The sequence below is a fragment of the Lygodium microphyllum genome, chromosome 3 (genome assembly GCF_053477565.2).
Source record: "Lygodium microphyllum isolate KBCC chromosome 3, Lygodium_microphyllum_v1.1.10, whole genome shotgun sequence".
Classification (NCBI taxonomy): Eukaryota; Viridiplantae; Streptophyta; class Polypodiopsida; order Schizaeales; family Lygodiaceae; genus Lygodium; species Lygodium microphyllum.
In genome coordinates, this window is record NC_141137.1 from 30,633,373 (window position 1) to 30,649,669 (window position 16,297).

Consider the following 16,297-nt stretch of genomic DNA (forward strand, 5'->3'; position numbering starts at 1 on the left):
TTCTCTCTCTCTCTCTCTCTCTCTCTCTCTCTCTCTCTCTCTCTCTCTCTCTCTCAAGATGGTTTCATCACCCGACCGAATTACATGGACACACAGCTACCTCATGGACTACACACAGTTATTGGTCAAATCCGCACGTCATCCCACCACCTGAGGATTGAGACAGGCAGATGGGAGGGTATACAAACAGAGGAACGCATATGCCCACTATGCGACAGAGAGCCAGAGACAGAGGAACACTACATCTGCCGATGCACTGTATATTATGATATACGAGGTAGATACCACTGTCTGTTTTGAGAGGGTTTTGGATCCCTAATACGGATCATGCAGTTTGAGGATCAGAGATGCTTGGGATTCTTCATCTTGGAGCTCCAGAGGCGCAAAGAAACAATTCTACGGAGTAGGAGGCCCCCACAGCTCGGCTCACATAGACAGAGAGCAGTCACTGACATTTTCACTGATACACGATAAAGAAGCCTCGTGATGCAGACATTGTAGTCACTTGGCAAAAGAACAATGATAAGGCTCATGCCATTATTAAATTGGAGCTAAACGACAGCTATATCCACCTTGTGGATAATTGTGACACTTCACAGGATACATGGACGAGACCTAACACCTTGTTTGGTGCACTGTCTAAATCATCAAAGTATGGCCTCTTGATTGAGTTTTTCAGGATTGAAATGAAGTCCAGCACATCACTTGCCACACATCTAAATTACATGGAAGGACTTCTAACCCAACTTATAGGAATCAACATTAAAATGGAAGAAGATGTTTGCATTGGTGTTCTACTGAAGAGTTTGCCTCCTGAATATAATAATGTATGGCAGATACCACTACTACTGCCATACAGCCTACAGGAGTACATCATCATTAGACCTCATCTTCGGTAGGTGTCCCTTTGGATAGAGCAGTGGCACTTAGCCGGTCTAGGCGCCCACGTCCACCCGGACGAAGGCCTAGACATCCACACCACAGACAAATTAAAGCCATCATTGAGCGCCACAGGAGACAGATGCCGAGACGCCTCAGCCATGCAGAGATACACCTCCTTAGAGGACAAAAATCTCATTGATGAAGAGTTTTCCTTTTTCTACTTTCACTTTTAGATCATTGACATGTTTCCCTTTTATAGAATACTATTTCATTTCTTCAGTCTTATAGGCATGGTTTTCATCTTTTCTCGTTCCAGATGAGAAACACACCATCATTGTATGTATTGCTTTGGTCTCATAGGCCACATTGGCCTTTTAGAGACGTTAATATACTCTCTCTCTCTCTCTCTCTCTCTCTCTCTCTCTCTCTCTCTCTCTCTCGTGACCCGCCTCAACCCTGCCCTAGCCCGCCCCCCCTGCCCCTGCCCTCTACAAATCGTGCCCTGCCTTCTATAGACCTACCTTGTGTGTAATGTGCCCCTACTCCACTGTCGTGCCCTACCTGCACTGCCCTCAGCTGCTGTCACCTCGAGGTCCCCAAAATGCCTGAACCCGTCTAAGCACATGGACTACCCACCCCGGCTCCCCCATGGCACTTCCGTAACTGCCCTGTGGATGGAAAAAAAATAGGCAACAAGCAGTTATGATGGGATCTGCCAAGCAAAGCCAGATAACCCCATCATCCAGCCGCTGCACAAGTGTGGAGAAGAGCGAGAAATACTTGGCTATTTGGAAGAACATTGACAAAGTGACAAATTCTCATACGAAGAAGGGGATGAAGGTGCTCTGGGATTTATGTAAAATGCAGGGCCAAGATGTGAGAAATGTCAAAGAGATGATGGCAGCAATGTGTGATAAGGCCCACACATCAAATCAAGGAGGAGATGGCTAAGAAGATGCAAGAATGGAAGAACAACATATACGAGGAGACCTAGAAAGCATACATTGAAGCCTCTCTACAAAGTAGGGTGATTGAAGAACTTCAACAAGAGATCACCAGCTATCAGACCCTGCTTGACCTCCTTAAGGAGAAAGGGGAAATCAATGTAGTGATGCCCAACAAAGTACAGACTGAAATAAATGTGCTGAAGATACACATGAGGAGAAGGAGATTAATACATGGGCAACCATAGTGAAACAAGCACAAACTTAAGTGGCTGAAAACTCCAAATGGATCGAAGTGGCAAAGAAGACACCAACAAAGAAGGAAGAGCTCGTGAATGCAGCACTTAAGAGGAGAAGAGAAGGAAAATTTGAGTTGTACATGTGTTGGTGGTTGGATGGAAAGAGGGAGGCAGCCCTCTGGAAGATGCCAAGAGCATAAGTGGAAAAATGGGAGTGGAGGAGCCCTCCATTGTGGAGAACGCATGGCACATAGGGAATGACCTAGAAAAGGGCCAGTCCCTTATCCTCAAATTTTCTGATTTGGAGACACGAGGAGCCTTCCTCTCCAAAAGGAAGGCTCTCAAAGGAGAAAAAGTCTATCTTGAGGACAATCTCACACCCGCCTAGGTAGCCCACTGCACGAAATACATGCCACAGATTATGGCAGCCTACAAAGTGGGAAAATGGGCAATATATAGAGATGGACACATCATTATCATAGATAGGCACCAATGATGGGGTGTGGTCTATGAGACACACTTGAAGTTCGTAGTGTGGAATTGTAACGGAGCCATAAGGATTGATGCAGGGCTATTCCAAGAGACCACTAGCATGGACATCATCTTGTATATAGAGACGCACCAGAGTCTCGGCACGTACTTGTCAGAGGTGAGAGGCTACGGATGGGAGAAAGCATGCCCCCCTAGAGCTTGGTCCTGAGGGGGGGATCAGAGGGTCTGGAGGAGTAGTTGTATTGTACAAGGAGGAGCTACAGCATATAGTGCAGGTCATACAAAGGGATCATGAGCCTCGCTTCATGTGGATCTGGATACATACAGATCACCCCCGTGATATTATGAGATCAGGGAATGCTTCCATTGCCTATTTAGAGAGGGATTCGGGCCACAATCCAAGGTGATGGATTTCCCTAATCAAAAATGTCTTGGGCTCTTCTTATTGGAGCTACGTTTTCACAAAGAGCATCTCTTACGGACCCAAGAGCAGAGATAGGGAGTCGTACACCAACATACACTTATAGAGCTCTACAAAGCATCGACTACTCCCTCCACTAGAGAGCCCTCATCAAACCGATTGGCGGCCCCTTCATAGGGGACCATCCTAGACATAGCCACAAAGAGATGCAAAGCTTGTCATCCACACCCAACCAATCCACACCCCCACAGGAGGCATCATCTACGCATATAGAGGATACTGCACCATTATTGGGGGACCATACCCAGCCACTTCAACTTCTCTATGTTAGATAGACCCACGAGAGATATCTTGGGATGAGAGTGCCTCCTAAGCAGTTCCACATTGTATCTAGCTTTGACAACATTTTGTACTCATCAGCTACGTATTGTTTGTTGTTATTTTCCATTTTGTTAGTCAGAGCATTAGATGACGGTTGTTTTGGGACTTGGAAAAATTCCCTGCCTTTTTAGATGTAACATTATTTTCTATGTCAACAATATGATCTCCAAATATTATAATTGTATGAACTCAATATAACTCACAATAACTAGTTTTGCACACAGCCAAAGGAAGAAAAGCTGGTCAAACAAATACCAATGTAGGGATATCCAAGAAAAAGGCTTATATGTCAACAAAATGATATCCATATATTATAATTGTATGATTTCAATATAACTCACAATGCCTAGTTTTGCACACAACTGAAGGAAGAAAAGTTAGTCAAGCACACAGCTGAAGGAAGAAAGGCATATATGTCAACAAAATCATCTCCAAATATTATAATTTTATGATTTCAATATAACTCACAATGCCTAGTTTTGCATACAGCTGAAGAAATATAAGGAGGATGTGTCAAGGCATAGGAAATAATCCCAAATGCCTAGAAGTGTTTCCCAGAAGTATAAGAAGGAAATCAAGCTCATGAATAAGCCAAGAGTCTATCTAGCAAGCTTTGAGCAGCAAGGAAACCCCAAAGAACACAAGGAACCGTTTCTTGAGTGCATAACAACATGCACAAATCAAACCTTCCATTCCTCATTTGGCCGAAAAGTATACACTCTTTTTTGGTTGGAAAAATATTATGTGACATGTGAGACCAAAATAATGAACAATCACTTGATGGTATGTTTAATTTGCATAAATAAAGGATATAAATATGAAGGGCACAACCATCTAAGTGTGCAAGAGAAAAATCCAATGATTGATTATGATAAGAGATCTTAGCACATTCATATGGTATCCATTGAGGTCTATTCCTTGGGATCTCTAACAATGATGAGGGATAATTCTCTAGATCCTCAATAAGTCCCACAACATCACTTAGCAGCACAATCATAGAGCGACCTGGCTTGTAGCTCTATCCATGTTCACAACAGATGGTCTAGGTGGAGCCAGTACTTGTACTGGAGTCTGTGCCAATGTTGGTAAGGCATGAATTCAGCAAAGAAAATGCATTATCCCATGAGACACCATCATGGCTCTTCCCTCGTCCATTTGGGGATGGGTCAGAAACAAGAACAAGTACAGAAATTTCCATCCCCTATCACCACAAGAGGGGGCTCTAACATGGGGATAGGACCGGGATGGGATGGGAAGCCATACAATGTGTGTCCCATATTACTATTGATTGACCTTTAGAGGAACACCTAGTCATAACAAGTTTCACCCCTTTTCTAGGTCTTCTTTTGTAACCTCTAGCAAAATGGAAGAAAAGAATGAAAACACAGCTTCAGACTACTAAAAAGAGTTCCCTTGTATATTTTCCTACCTCATAATGAGAAGACATGGAGAGGAACTACTAAGAAAAATACCTTGAGATTATTAGACTGTTGTTATCTGCCATGAGTACTTTTTTAGCATTCTTTATTTTAAGTTTAAAACAACTTTCCACATTCGAACTACATGCTTCTATTTGTTAATGACTTACAGCAAGAATACCAGTGGAGTTCACAAGGTTGTCCACAGCCTGATCAATGCTAATCGAAGCTTGAGTTGCTATAGACATGGATAAAACAGCTGGCTGAATGATATTTTCACTTATCCATTCTAATGCAGCCAAGATTGCACCAAAATTTCCTGTTCCATCACAGGCCATTGCACGAATTGGATGGACAAAGGCACTCTTTGCAACACCACTTTTGAGGCCAGCAACGATTCCTGTAATAATCTAAAGAACGTTTGGATAAGTCTAAGAATATTCCAAATGGGTGAGTCTAAGAATATTCCAAATCATTGCTTCTATTATTAAATAACAAAAACCAAAAAGGAAAATAAATCACGTTTTCACTGTCAAATAGAATCTTGCTAACAAAGTCGATATGGTAAGTCATTTCACAAAATGTTCCCTTTTCTTGGAACTTTAAGGTAGGAGATGACCAAATGACCCAAAATGAAACAACAAAAAAGTGAATTATTAATCATTGTGCAAACTAAGTACCACCAACCAATTCAATTTGAGAGTCATAAAAAAGCGTAGATGGCAATAGCAAATGCAGCAACATTGGAACCTCAAATGTTCAAAAGTCTAGGTACTATGTATTTAGGTGAAGTTCAGGTGGACTCTTTCTTTTTCTAGTACCTATCAGTCCTAAACCTCTAGATGGACCACTGGTGAATTATACATTTTCTTATTCCCAAAAAAGATCCTTTTACCAGTCCAAATTGCCGCCAAATTTTCTCTAAATGGCTAGAAAAGAGGAAAAAACAAGGTATTCAAAATATACTAGGCCAATCTATGAGGTTGCTATGGCATTATAGTCTTTTCTTTGGTCTACAATGATTAACTATGACAATGCCCCTCTATCTACAATGTCTATAAGTAATCTGGTGTGAGAACCCTTTTCAAATGTTGACCAGCGATAAGAAATGAGGGGCTCTCCTAAAGATCCTCACATCCACATATTGGACCTTTCTCCACAGTGACCCAAGCTTCTAGCTCCATGTTGCTAAGTCTCTCCTGCACACCTCCTAAGCCTTGAGACAATTCCATAGATAGTGCATATGTCATGAGGGCATGATTTATCTTGGAACTGTCTGGTGGGTAGGACATTGCATCAGTTGTGCTAGATAGACAATTCCATGGATAGTGCATATGTCATGAGGGCAAGATTTATCTTGGAACTCTGTCTGGTGAGTCTAGGACATTGCATCAGTTATTCTAGATTCAAGTGGGTCCATCCGTAATTAAGGGTTGCATAGCCTAGGTGCAAATCATACACATCTACATACTAATTCATAGTGACTAGTACACTAAATAGTGATCCCAATGGCAAAAATATTGTTAGCATATAGTACCCAGGATGCAAACTGAGCACACCAAAGGTCCACTTAAAAACTAAACTATCCATCACTAGGGGAGTGGAGATGCAACCTTCCCCTCCAGCATCATACAATACTTTGGACCCTCTATGCTCTACTAAAACTAAATGAGCCCGATCCAAAGTCAGTCCTAATTGAAACTCATTAAGGGAAAGTGCAACACAAAGGATGATCTACCAAGTTATCCTCCTCCATCCATTTGGATTCTTCCATAGTTGAAATAATCTTGAAATTTCACCAAGTACCACATGGAAACTTTACCTCTAACTTCACTTGCCCCAAAACCTCCAGTAGATTCTAGGCCTTTGTCCCTTTGGACCACACAAATCCTTGGAACTTTCACATTCTTACCAAAATTGGTACATTTGCACTACTACTCCAGCTTGTTCAACATTAATCTCTGCATCTAAATGACCAGCCCCATTATCATATGTACCAAACATACTAGGAGCATCAAATGCATTGCTAAACATTCTTGTTTGCATGCTATGGACCATTAAAATGTGATTCTACATCGGAATTTGCATACTACCAACCGTTCTAGGAACATTTGCCCATGCATTCCATGCATTATTGGCTGCATAACAAAGCATTTGGGCCATACATACCCATAGCTGAACCATAAACATCCATTGTATCGAATATCGAACCTCCACCAAAGTGTCACATATGCCCAACATTGGGATACATATTTGCGGTCCAAAAGTCATTAGATTGGTATTTCCAAGATTTCCGTGCATCTATTATGCTTGCCCCATTGCCAACATTTTCTTCTGCTCATTGTTGACATTTGGTGCTTCTTGAAGCTAAACTGCCTCACTTTTCAGTAACTCATGCTGTTCCAAGGCTTTGGATGAGGATTTCTTCTTTTTGCCCTGGCTGTCCCTCTTCAGAGCATGCAAAAAATCCACAAATCAAGGATCCTTTGCAAGTTGTACAAAGATATTAGTTGTTGTCCTCAATTGTGCTTTGAATTGAGCATCATTATCATCTTCTTCTTGCTGGTCATCAACATTTGGAGGCCTCGAAGGATCCAACTCATTATCAAATCTAACATTCTCAACATGCTACCCATGTTGCGTACCCATATCAAGATTAGACATTGCATTCCTTTCAATGCTTTGTGATCCTTTGGAATGTGATGCATCATCCTTGCTTGGACCCATATCACTAGAGTATGATGATGATATGCTTGTTGATTTGCACTCACCTGATCACAAATTCAACAAATTGCAAATACACTATCTTGAAACTCGATGCTTCGAGTCCACCTACTAGGAGTTGATACATCCCAATGATGGAACCATGGAACCAGCCTCCCTCTTCAAGTAAGGTGGCAGATGACTTGATTTAACACTTATTATAGCAAGCAAATAATTCAAAATCTGAAATTTAAACTTTTTCACAATATCTTGAATAGCTAACACCCAATTGGCCCCAAAATGTACACGCCTTCTGGTATTTCTTTAACATGTATTGCTATGAATATCTAATACACTGAGATGTAGATGAATCTCTCTACAAATTCCAATAATTTGGGCAGTCACCCAATGACTAGAACACTTGATTCAAACACAATTCAAGCATAGATTTAATTGAGAACACTTGCATGCAGGTCAATACAAATGTGGATCTACAAACCTCTTCAGATCAGCTGCAATTACAGCTGTTGCTCTAATCACCAGGTCCTCAATTCATGGGCAACTTCGAGGTGGCTGAGAAACCCTAATTTCTACTGTGTAAATTAGGGTTTTGATAGCAAATGCATTGTTTTCCACCCTGAACCTACTAGGAATGGTTGAGAACGGTTGAGGGTGCATCAAAGAAAAGGAGAAATGGCTAAAGAGAGAGAATCTTGCAATCCCAGCCCTAAATAGTGACCAGCATCAAAATCCCCAAAATTTCCCCTTGATTTCAGCATATGTGAGCACAAATTGGATCTTCTACACTTGCATGCGAGTCAACCTGACTATAGATGAGCAATCATTTTTAGATCTACTGTAATTTCTCAGATTTCCAATATATCCCATTGCTGCATGGCTGAGATTTGATGGCACACTTTCTTGAGACATATGAGAAACCCTAAAATCCATACAAATTCAAAGTTGTACCAGAAAATTAGAGCTGAAAAAATATCAAATTCTCTGAGGGAGAAGAGATGAGTAGCAAAGTAGACAATATGCCCACATATGAGAAACCCCAAAATCTGTAGAAATTAAGAGCTATACCAAAAAATTAGAGCTGAGAAAATATCAAATTTTTTGAGGGAGAAGAGATGGGTAGCAAAGTAGAGAATATGCCTTAACTTTTTCATGATAGGCCCCATAGTTCAAACCCTAGAAAGTGTTGTAAATCAAGTCTCTTTGCTGTTATTGATCACTCAGCTACTCTCTCTCAACCCACACTCAATTCTGGACCCTCATATCTGCCCTAAGTAGCCTAGAATGGGAGAAAATGAGCCCAACATGGAGGATACACACTTGCATGTGACCCACAACTGATCCAAACTTGACATTTGGCAAATTTCCAATTTTACCAGAGCCTCCACATGCAAAAAAGAGCTGCATAGCCCTTTGGCCTTGCCCTCATTTTTAATAGCATTTAATGCTGCCCAGTGTCAATTTTAAATTCCTAACCTCTTTGAATCGGAAAATGTTGAAACTTTCCACAAACCTTTGTTTAGGACATTAAATAATTTAAATCTCTATCCCCATGACAATGAAAGCCATTTCCAAGGGGAAATTCAAAAATCCATGACCGATATCTGCCCTTACTACCCCATTGGCTCCTATCCCCATTCTGCCAATGTCTCCCACTACCAAATCTAGAATTGTCTATTGTTCTGACACACATTTAACTTAATCTCGCATGTGCACCTCACATCTACACAAATTTTAAGTGTCCAAAGAGCACCAAGTAAAAAATTCATGTCCTCATGACAGAATAAGTAGGCACATGTGGCATAGTGGCAAGGCAGCGATGAGCAAGTACTGTTAGGCAAGGAGCAAACTTGGCAGGGTAGGGTGATATAGACATTCAGCTGGTATCCTAATGGATTTTGATCTATTGTTGGATAGTAAACAGTGATTCCAACAATACATAGTGTTTCGATTCAATAGACTACTATTTTAGGCACTAAAAATAATGGACACGGTAATGTTCCTTGTTTGTACTTTTCCTCAAGGGGGGTTTTTCTCCAAGGTGTTATAAATAGAATTTTCCTTGCTGAGGAAAGGAAACTCAGCAAGTACAGCACACAGTTCAGCCACCATCTACTCGTCCATATTATTTTAGAGGAGGCTCTATGTTTTATGCTGTGACAGCCAATGATCAAGCTAGCCAAGGCCCTAGCGATAGTTCTCCATCCTCCTAGCGGCTCCACCATTGCTGCATTTGTAGCTTTCTGCTATCACCTTTCTCCTTAGGCACCATCCTAGTAGTCGCCTTAATCTCGACTCTCTAGTGATTTGTGTTTGGTATTTTCCTCATCTTCTGCACTCCGACCATTGGTCTCACAGCACTTGGGATCCATCTCCAATAGACATTCTAACACTTCATTGCTCTGCCATTGGGCCTTCTGTACTCTTACATTCATTTACAGCATTTAATCACTTCAAAGTTTCTTCTCTCTATGTTTGTCTCTATGTTTGAGTTTTGAGTTTTGTATTTTGCATTTAGGGTTTGAGTTTTGCTTCCCATTGTCTGAGTCTTTTTGTTTTTAGTCTTGATCATACATGTTGTATCTCCTCAATGCAAAGCCTACCATATCTTCATATGGTATCACAATCTGTGCTCTTCTAAAGTGTATCTTACAGTGATTATGGAGGCTAGTCTTTGTGCGAGACTCACACATAACACAATTCTAACTCATAATGTCTCACACACCTTCTTCTAGGGATCCTATGATGGCCTATCAAGCTTTCCCATCATTGGAGGCTCTGAGAAGACATTATAGTCTCGAGGAGGAGGTAGACACACCTTCACCTTTACCATCTTCTTCTTCTCATTTTTTTGGTCATCTTACACATGAGGAGTTTGAGGAGTACTTGCACATCACGTACAATCAAGTTTACACCCCTCCAACAAGTGTTACTACTCCATCTCGGCCAATTGGTGAGATTGGCCATCTCTGTGATCTTGGAGGAACCATGACATTTGACATGTCTAGCAATTCATCTCCTTTATCTTAACCAAGCCTTATGCCAGGTTCGTATACCCCTTTTGAGTCATATGAGCCAAAACCCTCTCCTGTTTCTTCTTTTGTTGTGCAAGATCAGGATGATTTTCAGTATGTTAACTTTAATAGAGGGGAGGCTCTCGAAGCAAATATCCTTCATTAGGTATATCTCTACCATTTGTGTCATTTGAGCAACTAAACCACACTTTTCAACTCCCTACCATCCCACCACTATCTTCTCCACATTCTGATATACTCACATCTTTTCACAGTGTGTGATAGGCTGGAAACAGGCACCAGATTGTTGTAGACAGCAATGGCCAGCTTGGACTGCAATATCCTCCGCGTCCGGGGTGTGGGCAGGAAGCTGCAATACCTGAAATCTGCAAAAACGAGATTGTTTTCTGAATGGAGAGTGATCAGCAACAGTCGCTTTGCTGTAAACAGCTGCAAACTGCGGATGAAAGGCTGAAAATAGGCACCATACTATAGATGACAGCAAGGGACAGCTGAAACTGCGATGTCCTCCGTAAAAGGGGTGTGGGCAGCAAGCTGATAACACCTAAAACCTAGAAAAATGAGATTTTGATGCAGCGGAAGAAGAAGAGAAGTGGATGCCGAACCCACCACCAGTCTTTGCCTTCAGTGGAGTGGAGAATCTTTGCCGTTGTTTGAGCAGATCCAACTCTGATACCATGTCAAAAGATGCCTTCACTGGAGTGGAGAATCTTTGCCGCTATTTGAGCAGATCCAACTCTGATACCATGTCAAAAGATGACCTACCAGCGAGAGAGTAGGGTTTGCGGGGAGGAACACGGAGTAAACTCGGCAAACATGGAGAAGAGAAGAGAAGAGAGAAGAAACTCTAATGAATGGAATGATGAAGTTCTGAATCATGGAGGGAATGTGATACAAGGGAATAAGGGTGCCGTAGCACAAGGAAGATGATGAAGACAACCACGAACCATGAACCGCAATGTCCTCTTGAAGGGGTGTGAGGGTAGTGGAGAGGCTGGAGAGAAGAGGTGACGGACTAAATGAATCAACCATAAGGAATGAATGAGAGAGTGGCCTATAAATAGGCACAGTCGAAAACAAGCCAAAACCTGCACAACTCTCGATCGACATGCCACTGCTCTCGTCCCCGGCCATCACAAACCGTCACCCCCCCCCCCCCGCTGACTGGCGTCGCACCCTGCGTCTCTCTCGCCTACCGCCCGCCACCACGCTGCCTCCCCCCTTCCCGGCACTATGCTGCCCCACCCCTTCCTCGTCACCACACTGTGCCCTGCGCCCATCCACCTCACCATTACACTACCCCCCCCCCCACCCTATGGCCCCCCGCCGCCTGCCTCCTCTGCACCACCTCCTACCGCCCCCCCCCCCCCCCTCCGCCTTGTGGCCCCCCGCCGCCTGCCTCCTCTATACCACCTCCTATGTCCCCCCGCCCCGACCTAAATCCCATTTGCAGGAGGACTCTGTCCGCCTGCAACCATCCACGCTGCCTCCACTTCCTTCCCCGCCCTGGTTTCTCCCTCGCACTACCCCCACGCGAACATGCCAGGCCCACCACACTCAGCGATGCGACTCTACCCCCCCAAGCACTCTTTGGCCTTCACCCTGCAGATCCAGGCCCCCCACCCGTGCGGCTCTAGCCTGACACAATCACCCGTGGCGCCCGGTGCTCCACCACTGTCAGAAAATAGACCCCCAACCCCATCCTCGCTATCACACCTCCCCCCCCCCCCCCCCTGGTTGCTCCCTCCACTTGCAGCAACAACACCCTCTCCTCTGGCAGTACAGCAACGTGTTTGATAGGTTTCTCAGAAGGGACGCGCAATGGAAACCTCAAGTCAGACGCCGGTGCATTCTGCGAGTGTCTCCTAGTCAAACACCTTGTGCGTAGTCCTCTCTGAGGAACAACTCTTAGCAGTCCGTGCCACAGAGCTAGAGCTAAAAGAAACAGTGATCTTTGGTCAGATCGTAGGACACGCCCCATCTAGGGTTCAGCTTCGGGATTGGCTTCACTCCACGCTGCGCATCGGCACGACACAAATAGTGGAGGCAATTCTCATGGTGCAAGGGATCATTGGTCCTATTGTAGGAGGGTCTCAAGGAGTGTAGACCGAGGCTTGGCGGTGATTGGAGGCCATCCCTGAGATGGATCTTCACGACAGCCCAGATCACCCCTCCAAATCCCCCTTCCTACGCAGTTTTCTTCGTGTGTGGCAGGGCCTTCGTAAGGGCCTAATCTAGAACCCCCCAGGCTGCCAAGAGGAGATAGACCGCCAGTCAGAGATCTCGAACCCCTAGGTTAGAGATTGAGAGGGGGTACAAATTGGCGAGCACCCCACATCCAGTGGGCTGGGTGGGAGGCTGGCCCCTGGCTTGTACCATCAAGACATGGCAGGAGGTGTACAGGATGATGGATGAGGAGGTGTTGCAACAGGCATTAGGTTACTAGAGAGGAGTTGAGTTGAGGAAAAGGGAGATAGACACAGCAATACCTCAGGAGTGGCTTGTCCCCCCGAGATGAAAGCCGATACAGCCCGGGGAGGTATGGGCCGCCAATTTTTCACCAGTAGGTACCCCCCTACAGGTGGTAGGTAGAGTAGGAGATGGTCCACATGGGACTTTCTTCACCGTACAGGGGGGGGGGGGGGGGGGGGGGGCGCGTCTAGCCCTACAAAGGGTAGCAGGTGAGGGGATAGTTGTTCTTTCATGGAGGAGAATTCGAGTGGTTGGCTTTCAAGGGAAGACATGGCGGTTGGACCCTTATGTCTTCTGGGAGAAGCTCAGGGAGTGGCGCCTCTAGATTTGAGAGGGCAGGCCACAAGATGAGCTGGAGTGGGATCCGAGAGAGTGGCTATGGCCAGCCACTACGGTCGCCAAGAAGCCACCGAGGTTCCTAGAGTACATAGCCAGGATTGGCAAACACGTACTGATACAAGAGGACACGGATTGGGCACCGTTGTGCAACAGTCACTAGGCGGAGCACAACATCATGTAGGCTTTCCGACGGACCTTCTGGCGCCGCCTATAGGATAGTTGGAGGCCCATGAGGGTATCATTTTTCCTATGGCTAGTGGCACATGGAGGCCTGGCAGTGGGGAGTTGGTTAGCCCAGACAAGCACTGCCTTTAGTCGTGTGAGGTGGCGTAGCTCGTGTGGAGAGGAGCATGCCACATCCTCTGTCGTATAGCACCCAGCCTTGGATATATCGCATGGGGAGCTTTCTACTGGCAGGCAGTCAGCCGAGGCCATCACCTTCTATATGAGGCTAGGATGTGGGACACGATATTCATTATTGAGTTAGGGTCGTGTGCAGTGGTCAGCGGTCTAGAGGTTCTATCCATCCACCAGGTAGTACTGGAGCCCAGAGCAGACCTGGGAGATCATAGGGAGTCTTACTGGATGGCATATCTAGAAGACGCAGTGTTAGTAGGTTTTTGGTGGGGAGAGACTTTCAGTACAAGTGACTTTAGCAGAGCTTTGGATCTCCATCGTCCACTCCCTCCGTGGCCGATGGGACCAGATCAGGGCGAGTCTCAAGCTCGGTAGGAGCTCCAATCTCATTTCGTGCGCACTTGAGGTGGCCAGGTTCTGTTTTTCGTAATGCAAGCAAGCAGCCCCAGATGGCGATACACCCCCCCTCCATGGCTTCTTGCCCCCATCCCCCCTAGACCTCCCTGAGAGGCTTGTATACTTGATATATCTGTAACTCTAATCAGCTCTAGCTAGTTTGTTGAGCATGAGCACTTCCTTGTATTCAGGGGTTTTTTTCTGAAGTAATATAATTAGCCACATTTTATTTGCAAAAAATAAATAGGCTCAGTCATTCTAGGATGGCGCCCCTTTTTGGGGCTGCAAACCCTAAACACAAAACGCAGAAACACAAAAATGCAAACTGCAGGTGAAGGGTGAAGGGTTTCTCAACAAATTCTACCCCAGAAATTCTGGCCAGTGATAGGAGGTGACCTGCACTGTCTTCTCAACAGTTTCAGCAGAAAAGCTCCATGGACAGAGAGGTGAACAAATGCCTGATCAAAGTCATTCCTAGGTCTACCCAGCGATTGGAAGTTCACCAGGATTTCTCTACAGCTTCCGGCTCTAAACTCAATCAGTCCAAGACTAAGCTCATCTACTTGTCCTGGGAGTGGCTAACAGAGCTGGGATCAAGTGCATTCACCCAGATCAGGCCCTGAAATACTTGATCTGCCCAGTAGGGCATGGTGTATCTCCAACACAGAAGTTTGCCTGGTTTTTGGAGAAGATCAAGGCTAAACTGCAACAGTGGGCAGTTCAAGCCTGGGGGCTGGTGGGCAGGGCAGAACAATTTTGGTCCAATCGATCTTCACTTCGTTCACTCTGTTTGTTGGTGCCATGACCCCATTCTGCAAGTCTAACTTGGAGACAGTGGAGAAGCTGTTCAGAGCGTTCGTGTGGGCATACAGGGATCAAAAGCAACCCCCCATGGTAAGCTGGGTCCAAATCACTACCCCAAAGGAGGAAGGTGGATGGGACCTGGAACCCCTTAGGGCAAAAATTAATCAGATGTGCTTCGCCCTGGCCCAGAGACTCAACTGGTCCCAACCTTGGCATGGAATACTGCAGTACTTCGTAATGCAAGCTGTGTGCATACCACTGCTGTCTGAGCTAGGCTTTGCAGACTGCATCTTTGGTTCGAGCTTCAAGCTGCTAACTAAGGGGTCACATGCTGCAAAAGCACTGGTTGGCAGCTGGCAAGAGATTTTGGGAAATGCCAAATTGCTGGCCTGCTCTAGGGGTGATCCAGCCTTGTTGCAATCCCTGTGGACTCTGACAGTAGCATATGATGGCAGCTTCTGCCCTCTGAAGGCCAAGGAATCTCTGCCTAAAGCCATAGATCTTACGGCATCCATAGGTAGAGGGACCTATGGGATTGGAACACCCAAGACTGGAAACCATGGTTGAGTGTGCAAGAGGAACACGGCTTTCTGACAGGAAGCTCAATTGGTTAGTGGAGATATTCAGCAAGAAGAATGAGGGTTGGCCTACTACTTTGGCCATGCATGATGGGACCCCCTTTCGGTTTTGAGCTACACAGAAGGGAATCCCCTCGAACCAGTCAAAAAGTAGGAAAGCTTTTCACCAGAAGTCGGGGGTCTGGGGCTCCAAATTCCCTCATGATTCTTGTGAAGTGTGGGCAAGAAGAGTCAGAAGAGTCTAGATCACAACCCCCTCCTTCCAGCTCAATATGTTTATGTGGAGGATTCTGTTTCTGAAACTCCCCACAAAGAAGAAGATTGGCAAGTTCAAAAGAGGAATCCCCCTTTGCCCGTTTTGTCAAAGGAAAGAAGAAGATGCGGTCCATTTGTTTTGTGAATGCCCCCTAGTGCGCTGAGTGTGGAAGAAGTTTGAGAAAGCTATGTTTCAGGTGGGTTTTTACAGCACCATTTCCCTCAAGCAGGCACTTGTGGGAGAATAGGGGCCAACGGTGGAAGAGTCCTGGCTTATGTGGTGTGTCATAAGGGTGTCAATCTGCAGCACGGTATGGTCCATAAGAAATAGAATGATCCATGACACCCTGATGATGGGAAGGAATGACATTGATCAGGCATATGAAAGGTGCCTGCAGGAGGTCAAGAGTCTTTTCTGGTCGGTAGAAAGAATAAGCATGTGTATAGAATAGCTGTCAAAGCCTTTCAGAGGCTGGGGTAGGATTTTGGGACTAGGTACTTCTCATTTGTGAGAAACTCCTTTTGGAGGTTGTACATATTCACTACTTCCTTGTCATTAATAT

General features: G+C 44.9%; 1 protein-coding gene across 1 annotated transcript in view; it reads right to left on the reverse strand.

Moving 5' to 3' along the window:
• The window catches only part of LOC148038190 (proteinase R-like), a 201,946-nt gene that overhangs the window by 136,879 nt on the left and 48,770 nt on the right, over positions 1 to 16,297 (reverse strand). Inside the window, exon 5 of the mRNA XM_087675219.1 lies at positions 4,948 to 5,177. Coding sequence (XP_087531345.1) covers positions 4,948 to 5,177 — 230 coding nt within the window. The remainder of the gene's footprint in view (positions 1 to 4,947; positions 5,178 to 16,297) is intronic.